The sequence below is a fragment of the Sceloporus undulatus genome, chromosome 6 (assembly GCF_019175285.1).
Source record: "Sceloporus undulatus isolate JIND9_A2432 ecotype Alabama chromosome 6, SceUnd_v1.1, whole genome shotgun sequence".
NCBI classification, from domain to species: Eukaryota; Metazoa; Chordata; class Lepidosauria; order Squamata; family Phrynosomatidae; genus Sceloporus; species Sceloporus undulatus.
The window spans coordinates 165,182,813-165,200,039 of NC_056527.1; the positions used below are offsets into that span (position 1 = coordinate 165,182,813).

The following is a 17,227-nucleotide window of genomic DNA, read 5'->3' on the forward strand; positions in this document are numbered from 1 at the left end:
TTTGAGGCATCAGCACCCTTTATCAAAGAATGCTAAAACCTTGTAAAACTACAAATCCCACGATTCCATAGGATGGAGTGACAGCACTGAAAGTGATGTCAAACTGCATTATTTCTACAGCGTAGATGCACCCGCAGCCTTAGAAGGTTTAGTTAATACTTGTTTTGGAAAGCTAGGATATCGTTTTCCAATAAGCAGTGATCAGATATGTTTGTTTTGTACAGTTCTACTTCATAGAGGGTGATGGACGAAAAGTTACAGTAAGTTTTTATTGGTCAAGAAGGGTGTAGGGGTGGAATTGTTTCCGTTCCGCTTCTGGTGAGGACATGTTCCTTCACTAATGTCTGCACGTATGTAAATAAAGCTGTCTTTGTGCAGACTTAAACAAGGAGCATCATAGTCTCAAAGAGGAGCAGGCAGTCTCCAGTCTTCAGGTGCCAATTGCTTGTGGGCAATCTCTTTATAGCAGCATGGCATGGAGGGTTAGGACAAAACGGGATGATTAGTGGCAGCAGCTGGTATAACAAAGATTTGGAAAGGAATAGGACATTGCAGGAACATTGTTTTTAAAAATGTACAACTTGGACTTAATCTATCCAGAATGTGAGTTTCTGGGCTGAGTTCCCTGCAGGAATACCCATTCTAAACTTCAGTAAATCATTTGCGGCTGTTATTTTTGTTGTGTTAATAGTCAATGCAGTACCCACTACTGAGGGTTCATCTACACTGCAGAAATAAAGCAGTTTGGCACCACTTTTAACTACCATGACTCACTGCCATGGAATCCTGGGGTTTGTAGTTTGGTGAGTTGTGTTGTCTGAGACAGCTCAAACTACAAATCCTAGAATTACCTGACACTGAGTCATGGTAGTTAAAAATGGTGCCAAACCACTTTATTTCTGCAGTGTGGCAGCAGCCATAGTCTGCCATTTCTGGTGCAGACTCTTTACTTGTTCTGCATAAGGTTTTGATGAGGTTTCGGGTGGTTTGTGTCTGAAAGATTGTTGCCGTAGAGAAGATGGTAAGACAAAGAACACGGCTGCAAACCTAAGAGGCATTTGTTAGGAGGCCTCTACCAAATTACATCCCACAACATAACCTGTGTATGCAAGCCGGAGATGATGAAACATGGGCATGCAAGCTAGTTTTCTCAATTCCCAGAGCAGGAACTTGAAAAAAAGCAATTATCCAGATGTGTGAAGTACAGAGAGTTGCCTGCAATACATATTAAAAACTAGAATATTTCACAAGGGACCCCTGGAACAGCTCGGAATAAATGGGAGGGAGATTCCGGTATCCCGGCCACAACAAACAACTAACTGGCCGGCAGCCATTTCTTTTGGTTTCATGCTTCCTGGCTTTGCTCTGCGCTGCACAGGCTACGTTGCAGATCCTCAGCCAAATAGTGGAGCAAGCCAGAGAGAAGAGTTCTGGAATGTCATAATGACAACTTAGGGGTATTCTTTTTATTCTCTTTTAATTCCTCATGTTTTCCTTAGAGATATATTCTAGATTTTAGAGTCCAGAGACATAGCCGTGTTCTCCTGGAATATCAGCATGCAAAGGGATCTTGCAGCACCTTTGTGACTAACAGTGCGAAGGAAGTTGTAGCATGAGCTTTCGTAGGGTTAGGTCTGCTTCCTCAGATGCATGGAGTGTACTGTTGCCCAGGAAGAATCTTTGGAGTCATGTTGCCAGGAACAGCCTTTTGAGTTCTGATGTCCATGAAGAACCTTTGGAGTCCTGTTGCCCAAGAAGGATCTTTGGAGATGCATAGAGTGAACTGTTGCCCAGGAAGGACCTTTATAATCAGATTGTATGAATTGCCATAGAAATGCAAAACCTGTGGTTATGGTGACAAGTTCAGTTTTAATTATGATGGTTGGGGGACAATGGCATGAGAAAAGTTGTTGCCTAAGGCCAGCGTGGGTGGATGACGATATGAATGGTGGAGGGAGTTTTGGTGTGTGCGTTGACATATCTCCTTTCTGGTTTCCAGACTGCATATGCCACATTGCAAAACTCCCTCCACCATTTAAATACATAAGTCAGAAATTAAAGTAATTTAATTAAACTGTTGTGCTATTGCAATACATGTTTTTGATGAACAAGTTGTGGTCATTGTGCTGTGAATGTGCAAAGGCTTCCAATGTGTTGTGATCATTGTGCAGTGGGTGTGCAAAGGCTTCCAACATAGATAACTGTGTGTGCCATGGGAGTCTTAATTTTTCCCGTTTTTTAATGTTGGACTTCTTGGTTTTACAAGGAAGCTGATAGATAACAGTCATTTCATATGACTTTATTTTCTCATGGTTCCAATTGTGTTTGAAAGTTGTAATTTCAAGGGATAGGCCAGTCACTTGTATCCATAGCTCAAAACACTATGGGAAGTCTGCTGGTCAGCCATGTTCTTAAACAAGGATAATGTCCTGCCAACAGTGTGTTTCCTTCCAATTTTAAGATGGCTGGACATCTACCCACTGCTCCTCACTATCCATCTCTGGGAACACTCTTTTGGTACACCACCTCCATGCTCTTGCTACTCTAGTTTTCTGGCATTTCTGTTGTATGTTGATGCTGGAATGGTTTTTTGTTCTTTTAATTATTCATTATTTTGCCCATGGATAATTGAAAACACATTTTTAGAGCCCATTTTGTACTCTTTGCTCAGCTTGACAACATTCGAAACAAAAATATTTGTTTCTTTTTTATAACAGTGCGGCTTCATACTTCAGGGCAGTTTTAGCAAAACGTATAGATATAATCACTCTGGGTCAATAAGCTAGGCAAGGCTTAATGGAAGGTTACCACCTGGAAGCTTTTTATCACCATCTAATGATTTTGCATATATTTATTTAGACTCTGTTTTCTAACCCGTTCTCTATATTAGCCAAGAGTCGGTTCTGAATTTCATACATCATATTTCCTTATTTGAATTCATTTTATTCCAAGAGGGTTCTGGATGTGCTGAAGAACGTAACATATATGCAAAGGAGATTAGCCTTGTTGTTGGAGAAGATTCACATGACTGTTTCTCAAACGATTAAACTTACATATGTTTAAACCCTCCTTCTTTGCATGTGTTGGGACTGTGCATCTCATGAATGGAGGTGCTGCTATCCAGATAATTGACCCAACATGCATTTGTGTACATGTTCCCAGCTCAGGCAAAACACCAAGGCTGTTTGAGGGAAGGAGATGCTATATGTATGAGTTTGAACATTAGGTTAGGACTTACTCTGGGGAGCAATGATATGTATCCTGTTCAACCATGGAAACCCACTGGGTAACCTTGGGCAAGTCACTCTCAGCCTCAGAGAAAGGCAAGGGCAACCCAACTATGACCAAATCCTGCCAAGAAAACTCCATGATAGGTCACCATAGGCTGGAAACCATTTGAAGGCACATAACAACAACAACAACAAAGACAAGTGAGTATTCTTGTGATTTCTCACATCTCTGACTGAGAAAACATTATTACAGTTGGCTTGGAACGGATGACCAAAAGATAAGATTGCTGCCTTCTTCCACCAACCAAGTGACCAAGGGTCTTTGGGAAGCTGTTCTTCCTGGGAAGAACAACTTGGCAAGGAAGAGGTCAATATGACCTCAACCATTGCCTGTTGGAGTTAGAATGAGGAGAGAATGTTAAGTCCCTGGAGCTACAGAAAACCATGGTTTTACTGTTTAATTAAAGAGAAGAAAAAGCCCATTATATCTGTTGTTGTGTTAACCAAGAAATAGAATCATACGGTTGGAAGGAGCCCCATTGGTCATTGCGTCCAAATCCAATGAGTGCCAAAACGCTAACTAGAACATGCCTAGCAGATAGCTGTCCAGCCTCTCTTTAAAGATGCTTAGAGAAGGAGATCCTACCATCTCTCTAGGTCACTGTTTCCATTGCCGAACTGCTCTTACTGTTAAGAAGCCCCTTCTAATGTGAAGTCGAAGGCTTTCATGGCCAGCATCCATAGTTTTTTGTGGGTTTTTTGGGCTATGTAGCCGTAGTCTAGAAGAGTTTATTCCTGACGTTTCACCAGCAGATGCAGATGTTTTGTTCTCCATACCACTTGTTGCCTTTCTATCCTGGTCCTATCTTCTGTGGCAACAAGAAACAAACCGTCCCTTCCTCCATGTGATGGCCTAGAGATAATTAAAGGGGGCAGTAATGTCACCCTGAGTCTTGCCTTCACCTGGTTAGACATGTGCAACTTCCTCAACCTTTCCTCAGATGTTTTGTTCTCCATACCTTTTGTTGCCTTTCTCTGAACCTGCTCTGAGTTGTCGACATGCAGGATTCCAGATGAAGCCTGACCAGCACAGAATAGAGTGAGGCTATCACTTCCTTTCTTTCTTTACCCAACAACACAAGGGTAAAGATTTAATATATCTTTATATATGTCTAGTAGATTCACTCTGCAGAGTTTGTTTCCTTGGGTTTGCGTCACTGAGTGAGGGAGATGACTGCCAACAAAGGCCATGATGGATTGAACCAGAATCGCCCCTGGCACAAAACCGCCTGCTCCCTTTGCCAGCTCATTATAGACCGGCTATTTAGTGTGTCTTTGGCTTACTCAGCAGAATGAACGCAAGTGGAGGCAGACAGCTGAGCCGCGATGCTGTTGATTAAACTGAGATTATTTTGGCAGGACTTCTCCAAATGTCTCGAGAACGTTAGCATTTTCCATGGAGCTCTGGTGTTTTGAAATAAAACCCTGCAAGATGCTTATAAACAATGCCATTTTTCTGGCATCGAAATAGGCAATCATTTCACTGGGAATGTTGGACCAAGGCTTAAAGAAACGATTGGTGATAGCGGTGTGGGAATCAAGGATATTTATCCCTCTGGAATATGAAAGGCACCAGAAAAGAGATAGTCCTCACCTCCAATGGGATAAGAAAGTATGGATGCAGAATGACTGTGAACTGTGATAAAGGTAAAGAAGATGAATTTCTAACTACAGTATTAGGATGAAATTCACACAGCTCCCACCCGTATGTCTTTTTTGTCAACACTGGCAGTCATTTGCCATAGAAGGCAACAATGAAGATCGTTCTAAAATACTCCAAAATCATCTGCATGAGTGGCTGAGATAGTGACCCTTTTGCTTTCTGATGGTTCAGTGTTCACAAACTTTGCTTCATGGACAAAATTATTTAAAATACTACGTGCAAAATTATACCTTCATGCTATGCGTATAAGGTGTACACAAAACATAAATGAATGCTGTGTTTAGTCTTTGCGTCCCATCTTCAAGATACCTCATTTTGTACATGCAAATATTCCAGAATCCAAATCATTTCTGGTCCCAAGCATTTGGGATGAGGGAGACTCAACCTGTAGTGGATTTGAAAGGAAATAGATGTGCTCCTATCCTTAATACAATAGACAAATAAAGGAATAAACTACATTTATTCTGGGCAGACATGCAACTGCTTTCTTTCAATCTGCTATTTAGACGCATCCTTTATTATTTGTTTTCCATGGCAAGCGGTTGCTAATATTGGCAGATGTTGGAAGTAGCTCTGTGTACCTGAGGATATCTGGACTTTTATTTCTGGGCAGAAGCATCCGATACGACATAGAAAACTGAATGAAGGGTACTTTTAGAGGTAGTTTGTGATATGGTACAGTGGTCTGCTGTTTCACGGGAAACAAGTCAAAATCCCAATGGGTACGAACAAGTCCTTGGGTTTACCTAAAGTAGCTCTTAGCTTTTCCAATCTCCCCAACTCCATGCTCCCTTTTTTCTCCTTCCAAAGCATACTTATCTATGGAGAGGATCTGAACCACATGAATGGAAATCCATACAGCGTTTACTGAAACATAAATATTAACATACCTACCCCAAAAGCTGGCATCAATGAGAAGTGTGCATGCTTTCATCTCTTCAAAATGTAATACCTTCTGAGCCATCTGTTTTTTGAAGATGAAACAGCTTCCACTATATCCTACCCTGTCGCCCTGTTGTAATTTGCCTTGTATTAAATGTCCAGCCTGTTTTTTTCTGAAACAATTTTTTTCCAAGTGGCTTATGTATTATTTTGTTAGTCAATAACTTGAATCCATTAGTTCAAGCATTTACAGGCAGACCAAAACAAAACAAAACAAAAAAACCCATCCACATCAGGATTTGTTTTGCTTCCTTCATTTTGGAGTTGCTTTGATATTGAGCCATCGTCTGCAATTTTTTTCCCTGTGGAAAAAGGAGAAGAGAATTGACTATGCTTCCCAAATAGTTTCTGAAGCAGCCAAGCCAAATGACACTGGGATTATGAATTATCTTGCTCAGCTGCTCCAATATGAGTAATAATGGAGAACTGGAGAAAGGGGGGTGTCAACAGGAATATCGTCTTTCTTGCTTCAGGAGAAAGCAGAAATGCCATTGAGAGTCACACAGAAGTGAGCAGAGCGTTTTATACCCTCTGGTTTCAGACGTCTTGAAGTTGGAGAATTTTCACGCTGGCAAAGTGGGCCGATGGTATGCTTGTTCAATTTAGTCGGAGCTTGGAAGCTGGCACCTGTTGAGGAAGCACTTCATGGACAAATGGAATAGCGATGATGTATTGTCGCGGGCAACAAAGGGAATTTAATAAAGGAGAGTGGGGTTGACTTTCTGCAGTCTGGCTACGAGAAATGTGTCAAAGTCATCTGTCTTGTTGTTATGTGTGCTCAGACCTTATGAGCTCTATCAGAATTTCAGGGCCTACAGAACGTTTTCCATCATTGACGATCACTGCTGCCATCTGGGGAATTGCTTAGGGTCCAAAGAATAGCAGAGGAGCGTACTAACCAAAGCCCTGGGACAGATGCTGAGCCCTGACCTTGCACAACCATTGTTGTTACTTGCAATCAATAATAATAATAACAACTTTATTTCTATCCCGCCTACTCCAATTAGGATCAAGGCGGCTTACAGTAAACATACATAATAAAAACAATACTCTATAACCCCAAATTCTATCCTCCCCCCCTTAAAATAACAAATCATGTATGCATTAAAAAGAATACATTAAAATCAACAAAATGAAGGATTGGGCACAGACTAGTTGATGAGATGGGCTGAGATGATGGTCAACGTTCAATTCAATTCAATGGGTGACTGGTATGCTGTTCCGGAAAGGCCTGTTGGGAGAGATCCGTCTTGACAGCTTTTTTAAGACTGTCCAAGCTGGTAATATGACGGATCTCATCCGACAGACTGTTCCACAATCTGGGTAGCAGAAAGTCCGAAGTCCCCTGGGACTGAAGGTCCTCTGGGACGCCGGTGCCAATCTGGTCTTTACCGGCTGCAGCAAATCCTATGAATGAAATCCTATGAATGAAAGATTTCCCAGAGCCTCAAATGTCCTGCTCAGGTCTCGCAAACGCAGGGTACATTTGACTTTCTTGATGGAATCAAACCACTTGCAATGTGATCTTGGTCTTTTCCTACTGCCTTCCGCTTTGCTAAGCACTGTCGTCTTCTCAAGTCAGTCATGTCATTTCATCATATAATCAAAGCATGACAACCTCGTTTTAGCCATCGTCACTTCTAGCAAAGAGTTCAGGGTTGATTTTGTCTTTTTAGCAGTCCATAATACCCATAGACGTCTTCTCCGGCAACCCATCTCTATAGAAAGTTCCGAAGGCTAAAGGAAGACAGTTCCAGTTCAGACTCCGGCTCCTATATACCAGGGCCTGCCTCGGTTGCCCCCCTTTTCATACATGGGTGCAGGCAGATTTGCTGGCTTCGGCATTTCAGAGACTAAGCCCTTTTAACATATTGAATCAGTTCAACAACTGGCCTTCTTCCAGCAATGCAGCTTCAGTATGAAACGCCAATAAAAATTCCTAACATTCAATTCCACTGAGGACTGAAGGAGGGGTGAAAAAAGAAAGCGTGATAAGGGTATATAGGGTTTTATGCTCTGGACAAAACGGCTCCTAGTTTGCATTAGAATTGCCTCCTGCATCAACAAGAAAATATTTCGCAGGTGGCCTTGCAGTTCTTTATCTGTCTTCAGGAAGCCAAAGCATTATTTTGAAGTCAGCACTTCACTTTTATTTTTTTATATTTGGTACGTTGGCCAAAAAATGTAGATGTTTCAACACAGCTTACCATAAAGTTTTTATTGGGGTGGGAAAATAGCCTTGCGGCCATGGCTAGAAATCTGACCCCAGAGAGGGAAATACTGCTTTAACAGGACAAAAAGAAAGGATATGTCTGTCGGTTTGTGAAAAGCTATCAAGACGAATGTCTTGTATTACATAGTTATCATATTTTGGAAAAGCAAAAACAAGAAGACATGTTTACTGACTGACTACTTCAAATCATGGATTGCTATGATGAGCCCCACCACAATAATAATAATAATAATAATAATAATAATAATAATAATAATAATTTAATAACAAATTCTAGTAGTAGTATCTCGCCTTTCTCCTGATATAGAGACTCAAGATGACTACCAAGAAATTTACCAGGACCCTGTAAAGTGGTAGTTAAAGTGATATCAAACTGCATTACTTCTATGGTGTAGATGCACACTTAGTCTTAAGGGGAGGCTTTCAGATAGTCTGGGCATAAGCCACATTATAGTTTATAACCAGACCCCTGAATTCTGTGGAATTCCTTTCCCAAACAATGTGTGGATTTCCTATTTTTGGAAATTCTCTTTGGGAATATCAAAGACTACAAGACATTAAATCTATGCTTAGCTTCTCCAAAAAGGGGAGTGGGATTGATGTGCATCGTACTAAAAGGTTTAGACTTGGGATCTCTAGAAAGTTATGCATGTATTTCATTTCTGGAACCACTCCAATAAAGAGATGAGGGAAACCTGTTCTGTTTGGGGATAAATCCTTGGTTTTGATTTTTAAAAATGTTTCCAAATCCATGTGTCAACTACCTGCATCAATTAACATTTGTAATGATCTCTGTCGCAATTATGGTTAGTACAGAACTTTGGATGGGAGATCCTAAGTAAATAAGAAGGATAAATAAGAAGGTTATATTTGAAGGATATAAGCCCAGTATTCCTGCTTAGTAGTCATGGAGTAGATACTGGGTTGAAATTAGAAGTTCATCATCCATGCTCAAATTCTCCTACCTAGACTGTATATGTAATGAAATACAATACAAGAAAAACCCTTCGCCTCTCGGCTTGGATTCTTTGTTGGTTGTTACAGCAAAAGTTCATTCTAAGAGCCTTTCTCAGTAAATGTGTTTTAATGCGAATGGGTGATCAGGTTTTTGATGATGATTTTACAAATGATGATTAAATCCTGGGCTTCTGTAAGCACAGAGGCTGGCATTGTGTCCAGGTCTTTACACAAAGGGACCATTTGAGGCGGCTGGCTTTCTGTATTCACTTCCCCATTGTATCTTGAGATTGCCTGGTATTAGCCTTGTCCCCCGTCTAGAGTTTCTTACTTGGCCAAAGTTGAAAGATGCCTCTCCATTAAGCCAGCAAGGACAGCCAACTATCTTCGGTTCTGTTTCTGGGTTGGCTGATTTGGGTGACATTTCTGGGCACATGAAGCATTGAAACACCTAGATTTTTGTGTCTGACTCAGGCTTGCATCCTTCTGAGGTCGCTAAAATGAGTACCCAGACTGTTGGGGGCAAATTAGCTTACTTGCTAATTAGCTTACTTGCTGTTCACCGCTATGATCTTTGGAATAGCGGTATATAAATAAAACATATTATTATTATTATTATTATTATTATTATTATTATTATTATAAAGCATTGTTCACTGTAAGGCACTTTCCCCCATATTTGATTATATAGGAGTTAATACCAGAATATGCACTGAGTTGTACAGTTGCCTTACATCTTACCAAATTTCCATTTTAAACACATGAAAATGCATATGTATAAATCAGCGGTTCTCAACCTTTGGGGGTCAAAAGACCATTGGAAAAAACATATTTCCCATGGTCTTAGGACCAAGACACCCCAGTTTTATGGTTGGGGGGTCACCACAACCATAAAGAGTCCTGCCTTTTGCAAATCCTCCTTAGGGTGGCTTGCCTATGCTATTATTTTGGTGCCTAGCAAATGCCCCTTTATTCTCTCTGAAGCTTTTTAGGTTGTTATGGGCTCTTGGAGTTTTTAATTCTGTCAGTCGTTGTATGATGTAACTATTACTGACCAACTGATTGTTCTGCAGTGTGGTTTCTCATATATATATTCATAATGGAGATATGTTCTGTTATATTGTATTTACGTATGTGGCCATTAGCTACCTTGGGAACATTTACAGCAATGCTTGTGGAATGCAAACAAATGCATACATTACTAATTGGGAATGACGGTTTTTCTCTCTGCAGACTAGCCTGTGGGATCCTAGTGCAGCAATAAATTAGACTATTTGATTCAGTTTATCCTCTCTACTAGACACGTAGCACCCAGATATTTTATTACTCCAAATGGAGGAAGGTGTTGCAACCTCCAGCTGGAAAAGTCCCATCCAAGCCATTGGCTAACCTGTTTGTTCCTCTCCAACAGCATGGGGATGAGCCATGATGATGACCACTTGTCCTGCGCTGGAAGATCTCACATCATGTCCGGAGAATGGGTGAAGGGTAGGAATCCCAGTGACCTGTCCTGGTCTTCTTGCAGTCGCGATGATCTTGAAAAGTTTCTCAAGTAAGGACATGGCAAGCGGCAAAGCCTTTGAACCACAAGACAACTGGTCTCTTGTCTTCTCAGACAAAACGATGAGAGATTTTCAGCAGTGGGTGCCGGGCGGTAGGCTCTGCCTCCTTGTGCATCCTGGGCTGTGCAGAAATTATTGGCAAGAGAACAGAAACTTTTGATATCCAAATTTCAACACTTTGATAGCTTCCTGAAAAGGATACCGGGTTTGCCGTCCTCTTTGAATCAAACCTGGCCAGTGTTTTGTGACAAGAGAAATGTATCTGGATGCTTTTGAATAGTGCTTTCAGTTGGAAGGAAGCTTCCAGGTCTCTGACCTTGGACTGTCTTCACTATAGAATATAGATTTGTTCCATTCTCATCCCTCCCAACACATCAGTTAAATATGTTCTTATAACTTGCTACCTCTAAACTCTGGAAATGGCTACCGATTACTATCTAAGATTCAAGGGTGAGATTTTGTGTCTTTGAATCCAAAGGCCACTTTTAGTATCATATGTTATGCTGATGAGCAACAGATAACAGAGCTGTGACAGCTCCGCTAAACTTCAGGGTTAACAATGTGGATTGTAGCTGTGTCAAATTGTGTTGGGTTCATTGTGAAGATGATGCTTTTAATTGGCTTTGTAAATTTTTCAATACCTTTAGTGCCCTGTTTAGGTCAAAAGAGTGTTGTATATATCTGAACGGACATGTAATGCAGCCTGAATGAGAGGCAGCAAGTCTCCTGTTGAGAGCTATTTTTGAAGGGTGGCTAAGTTGGACGTTCCTTAATTAGTTGGTGAAACTGAATGCCAACAACCCATGGGTTAGTTATAATTGTTACTTTTCCAGGTCTAAGGTCAGCACATGTTTGCTGGTAACAGATCCAAGGAGCCGATATGCCGTGCGGCTTCCTTACAAACTTCCAGGAATGCACTACAGTGCGGATGAGCAGTGCCAGATCCTTTTTGGAACCAATGCAACGTTCTGCAAGAATATGGAGGTAAGGTTCACACTGAAACAGAAAACAGTTTCTGGAATTACAGTACTCTGTAGAAGAGACAAGGCTCACTAAGTCATCTGCAGGTCAGATTCAGCTCCTCAGGCAGTTTTATATAAGGCCTTTGGTTTTATAAGGGCCCTGTTTTACAAGGGTTAACCACAATATCATCAAAATATGGCAAAAGATTTGACTGTAGCCTTGATTGGATATGGAAGAAAAAATTCTATTGTGTTCAAGTTTTAAGAAACAAAGATATTTTGTTCATTAATGTCACACGTCTCCCTGTTAAAATTTTTGCATGTAACATGCCAATATATACATACACACACACACACACATCATGTGTATCCACTTACGATATACATTTTTCATGTACTGTATATCCATCTTTCATGAATTCAAATTACAAAAAGTGATTCCTCCTAAGCATTAGGAAAAGCTTTTTTAAAAAATGTAAGTGCTGGAGTTGAAGGCGTTCATGGCCGGCATCCATAGTATTTTGTGGGGTTTTTGGGCTATGTGGCCATGTTCTAGAAGAGTTTCTTCCTGACGTTTTGCTGGTATCTGTGGCTGGCATTTTCTCTGAAGATGCTAGTCATAGATGCTGGCAAAACGTCAGGAAGAAACTTTTCTAGAACATGGCCACATAGCCCCAAAACACCACAAAAAACAATGTAAGTGCTGTTCAGCAGTATAATAGACTGCGGTGGAGGGTGGTGGACTTGCCAACTTTGGAGGTCTTTAAAAAGAGGTTGGATGGGCATCTCTCAGGAGGGCATTAGGTGTGTATTCCTGCAAGGGGTTGGATTAGATGGCCCTTGTGCAGGGACGTAGCTAGGATTTTAGGAAGGGGGGGGGTCCAGACTAAGTGCCACCATTATAATGGGGCTTGAGTGTGGCGGCGCAGCAGCACACATCATTCATTTTTCTAATGGAAATGGGGGGGTCCGGACCCCGAACCCCCCCCCGGCTACGTCCCTGCCCTGTGGTCCTCATTCTACAATTCTGCATTTGATGGGCCCATACAGATAGCCAGGTACCATGAGCCCAACCCTGTTGTATCCCACTTCTGTCCCTGGGTTTCATTGATGACCGTGAAGCCTCACACACATGCCATGGAACCACTACCACCATGCACGCCTTACTTGCCACCACCATAACATCCCCTGGAAAGGAGCCAGCCATGGGTGGAAACTTGCCTTCACCCACATAACCAGGCTCCCCTTTCCACTATCAAAGGCTGCATCTGGGACTTGCACAGAGAATGCAACCGTAGTGGCAGGGGCAGGTAAGTGGGCATGCACCCATGCAATCTGCCAGCTTTCGTGGTGGTTTCCAGGAAACTCCGATACATTCAGCTAGTCTTTTTAGACCAGAACAACAGCTGCTTGGACTGGGATCGGTCCAGAACTGCCAAATCATCCAGAGTAGCCAATCCTGACCCAGGGCTATTGGCCTGCATCATCTGTACAGGATGACCTTAGGCCAGGGGAACATGGGCCCTTGGGACTGTGCATTCAGACGCTGTGTAGTCTTTTGCCTAAGCAACTATGTGGTGGAGCGCATGTGGCAAAATAGATTCTCTGCCCCCATAAGCTTTAATAGAGTGGCTCTTGCAAATACAAAACTTTGCCATTCTTCCTCTAGATGCCACACGTAGAATAGAGAGAGCGCTCCATATTATGCTTTTCCTTCAGCAAAGTAATTGTTTCAGTAAATGTCCTCCCCACTTTCCCGTAATAAAACAAATCAGAACCTTTACATCCAATATAAAGCTGCAAATAAGAACCATTTATGTTTTTCACTGCTGCGTAAATGAGATGTGCCAAATTAATAAAAACCCTGACTGTGTGCTGTAGCAGAGGAAGCAAGCGTCAAGCCTTAACTGGTTCATTTTATTTGTTTTGGATCTGGAAGGCAACTGGTGCAACATGAAAACAATGTACAGCTTTTAAAAGGAAAAAAAAATATTGCTTTTCAGGGAATGTGGACCACCGAGCTTGCTATTATTACTGAGAGAAGCTCTGAATCTGTATGTCTTTAAAGGCCATCCCAGGAAGAGCTGTTAAAATAAAGGGCATTCTGAATTACTGTCCCTTTGAGATGCGAGTTAGCTTTCTCTGGCTTAAGGCCTTGATATGATTATTTTATTTTCCTATTTCATCTGTCGGGCTGTTTCTTCCATTTTCTGTATTGAGGGGAATCCTTTCCTCTGCTGAATAAACTCTGTATCTCAACCTAAATCTTGAGTTACAGATTTTATGGGTGGCCAGGCTCTTACATGTGGTGGGTATGGATTGGGAGAAGTAATGGATCATCTCAAGAAGGTCACTTTCTGTTATCTGAGATGGTGCCTCACATTGAAGATCGGGATTCTGGAGGACTCCACCAGCAGAAAAGTATGGTTCTCCAGGCAACACATACACTGTATAGCCGTGATTTCCCAAACTCTGGCCTTCCATGTGTTTTGGACTTCAGATCCCAGAATCCCAGACCATTGGCCAAGATAGGTTTCTGGGAGCTGAAATCCAAAACACATGGAGGACCAAAGTTTGGGAATCACTGCTGTACAGTTTGCCCTGAAGGGTCTTCAGAGTAATCTGTCATGCAAGTTGGATCTCCAATGGCACTCTCTATAGAAAATATGACAGGTCCATATTTTTTCATTCTTAGGGAGTCCTTCATTAGAGTGACCCATTATAGGTGAGATGACCACAAAAACTCCCTTTGACACAATGGCACAGTTGGTCTCTAAGACCATCTTGCCACCATGTTTTACCATACCCTCCAACATTTCACTGATGCTTTCATACACTTTTAAAGGTTCAGCTTGTTGTATTTCTTGTTCTGTGTGAGCCTAGTCAGAGAAGGGAAGCGTTGTTTCTTATATAACTTACCTTTAAAAACTGTTTTGAATTAATGTTTTTTAATGCGACTGTTTAATCATTTTTAAAAAACCTTTGTACTAGCCATGGTTTTAACTACATTTGGTTGTAACTTAACATTGTTAGCTGTCTTGAATCTCATATTGAAAAGTGGGGTAATATTTAATTAATTAAAATTGAATATTAGAGATGTCAGACTATTTAGAAAGCCAATTTTTAAAAAATTGGTATGGGGGAAATAAGGTAAGCTGGATTTGTTCCTCATGTTGTGCCAAAGTAATTGCTTGAAGGGAAAATAGCGATCTGTAGATCATATACATACCTCAGAATACTTGCCTCTGTTCTGTATCCAGTGTAAACCGAATGATTGGAGCAGAATGTTTTATATCTACATAGATTAGAAAAAAAGAAATTGCTACATTTCTCTTTTTTCCTTTTGTGTTCATATTTCAATGTAATGGCAAAAAGATGAGCCCTTGATCCCTGCTCCAGCAATTTCCCCCAAGATTTATAGCATCTCATTAAGTAGTTTGATGCAATGCATTTTGACTGTTTTTTTAGGTTGGGTGCATCTGGCATATTGTGCTGGTGTGCCAATATTGGGAATGTTCACTAAATGCTCCCAGCAAATTCTAGATTTCAAACTGAAGTTGCATCAAAAGCTGGAAATTCCTTGGCAGGTTGACAGGGGTTTATCAGCGACAACATCAGTGATCACGGAAAACCTCTTTAAGGGACTTTCATTTCCCACCATTGGTCCTTCCAAGTGAGTCTAAGGTGTCTTCTAAAGGCAGACACTCTCAGGTCATACAAGACAATCTACAGCATAGAAATATCCTCAAGAATCCTGTGTATTATCCTGTCTTAAGAGGTCATAGTGACTTTTTGGAACACTATGCTAAGTTCCCATGAGGATGTAGTGAAGACCTGAGGACATCTGTACAATTGTAGAATCATAGAATTGTAGAGTTGGAAAGGACTGCAAGGGCCATCCAGTCCAACCCCCTGCCATGCAGGAAATCTAAATCAAAGCATCCTTGACAGATGGCTATCCAGCCTCTGTTTAAAGACCTCTAAGGAAGGAGACTCCACTACACTCCGAGGAAGTGTGTTCGACTGTCGAACAGCTCTTACTGTCAGGAAGTTCCTCCTAATGTTGAGGTGGAATCTCTTTTTCTGCAACTTGCATCCATTGCTCCGGGTCCTAGTCTCTGGAGCAGCAGAAAACAAGCTTGCTCCCTCCTCTATATGACATCCCTTCAAATATTTAAAGAGGGCTATCATATCACCTCTTAACCTTATCTTCTCCAGGCTAAACATCCCCAGCTCCCTAAGTTGTTCCTCATAGGGCTTTATGGTTTCCATACCTTTCACCATTTTAGTCACCCTCCTTTGGACACGCTGGGTGCACCAAAAGACAAAGGTGATCTCATTGCACCGAAGGAAGTCACCAAAGGAAGTTTTCATATGAAGCTCTATCCCCCTTCCATTTAAAAGAACTGTTAATGTTGATATTCTTACCTTCCCATACTATTCCTTTTAGTTTGGTTCCCTCCTCCTTTTTTTAAGCCATTGCACCAGAAAGCCATTTAACAGCCAGCCAAACGGAAACTCGTGCAAACGTTTTCAGAGGCATTCCAGTAAGTGTAAAACGGGCTGTAATACAGAGGAACTCTATTTTAATTTTTCTTTTTTAAAAACAGCAACAAAAAGAAACACATTTTCTATTTAAACGGTGTGAGGAGAAAACCTTTCAATGTACAGAAGCCATGAAACTGAACACTTAAAGCTTCATATAAAGCAAGCGAAGTGAAAACAGTCGTGCCGTTTTAATGCCTCAACTTATGAAAATCATAAAATGCAAGGACAGCAATTAACCACAGTATGAACCTGAAAACACTTTTTTTTTGTTAGAGCTACAGAAAAGCAGAGCTTATTTCCTTGTGCAATAACATTAAAATAAGATTCTAGGTGTATAGATGCTTAGAGATCTTCCGCTCAGTTTCCTAGAACTTATATTTGTTCATGGTAAGCCTACCATTTGAGATCCATATAAGAAAATAGCAACAAATGCTGTTTATTCACTTGAAAGAGACTTGACAAAGCTTTGCTCCATAGTACCTAATGGTTGTTGACATTTGCAGAAAGAGTAAATGCACTCCTTTCCCATTATTTTGGCAGCATTTGATGTGCGCTGGTCTCTGGTGCCTTGTGGAAGGAGACGCATCTTGCAAAACCAAACTGGACCCTCCTTTGGATGGCACAGAATGTGGGGCAGACAAGGTAAGCCCAAACAGTGAGCAGTTAATCCATGTTTCCCAAAGGGCTCTCCAACAATTGCTTTTCAAGGCCATTTCTTGCTTGGGTAACTATTGCACATGCGGGTTTTCCATGTAGTTTATGCAGTATGGTGTTTGTCCTTGATATTATGACAAAAATGGATAAAGCTTGACATGCAATCAACCCACTTCGAGTATTGAAATGCTCGGCTGTATTTGTGAGATGCATTGTCTGGCATTCTGTTGATCAGTCCCAACTAGAGTAGACTTGTTGAATGGTGAGTATTGAGAGTACATTACAGTCCCTGTTTCTATGGGGGATACATGCCCAGATATATGGTGGATAGTAAAATTTGCAGACAATGGCGAACCCCATATTTCTGCCAGACGTTGACCATAAAGTCACACTGGAGTACCTTCAGTTGCCTAGAC

The 17,227-nt window shown here is 41.3% G+C and overlaps 1 protein-coding gene across 2 annotated transcripts in view; it reads left to right on the forward strand.

Annotated features, from left to right (window-relative positions):
* ADAMTS17 (ADAM metallopeptidase with thrombospondin type 1 motif 17) overlaps positions 1-17,227 on the forward strand; it is a 119,660-nt gene that overhangs the window by 56,361 nt on the left and 46,072 nt on the right. For both annotated transcript variants that reach the window (XM_042475987.1, XM_042475988.1), the window contains exons 9-11: positions 10,497-10,637; positions 11,481-11,631; positions 16,698-16,799. In XM_042475987.1, the coding sequence (XP_042331921.1) occupies positions 10,497-10,637; positions 11,481-11,631; positions 16,698-16,799 (394 nt within the window). The remainder of the gene's footprint in view (positions 1-10,496; positions 10,638-11,480; positions 11,632-16,697; positions 16,800-17,227) is intronic.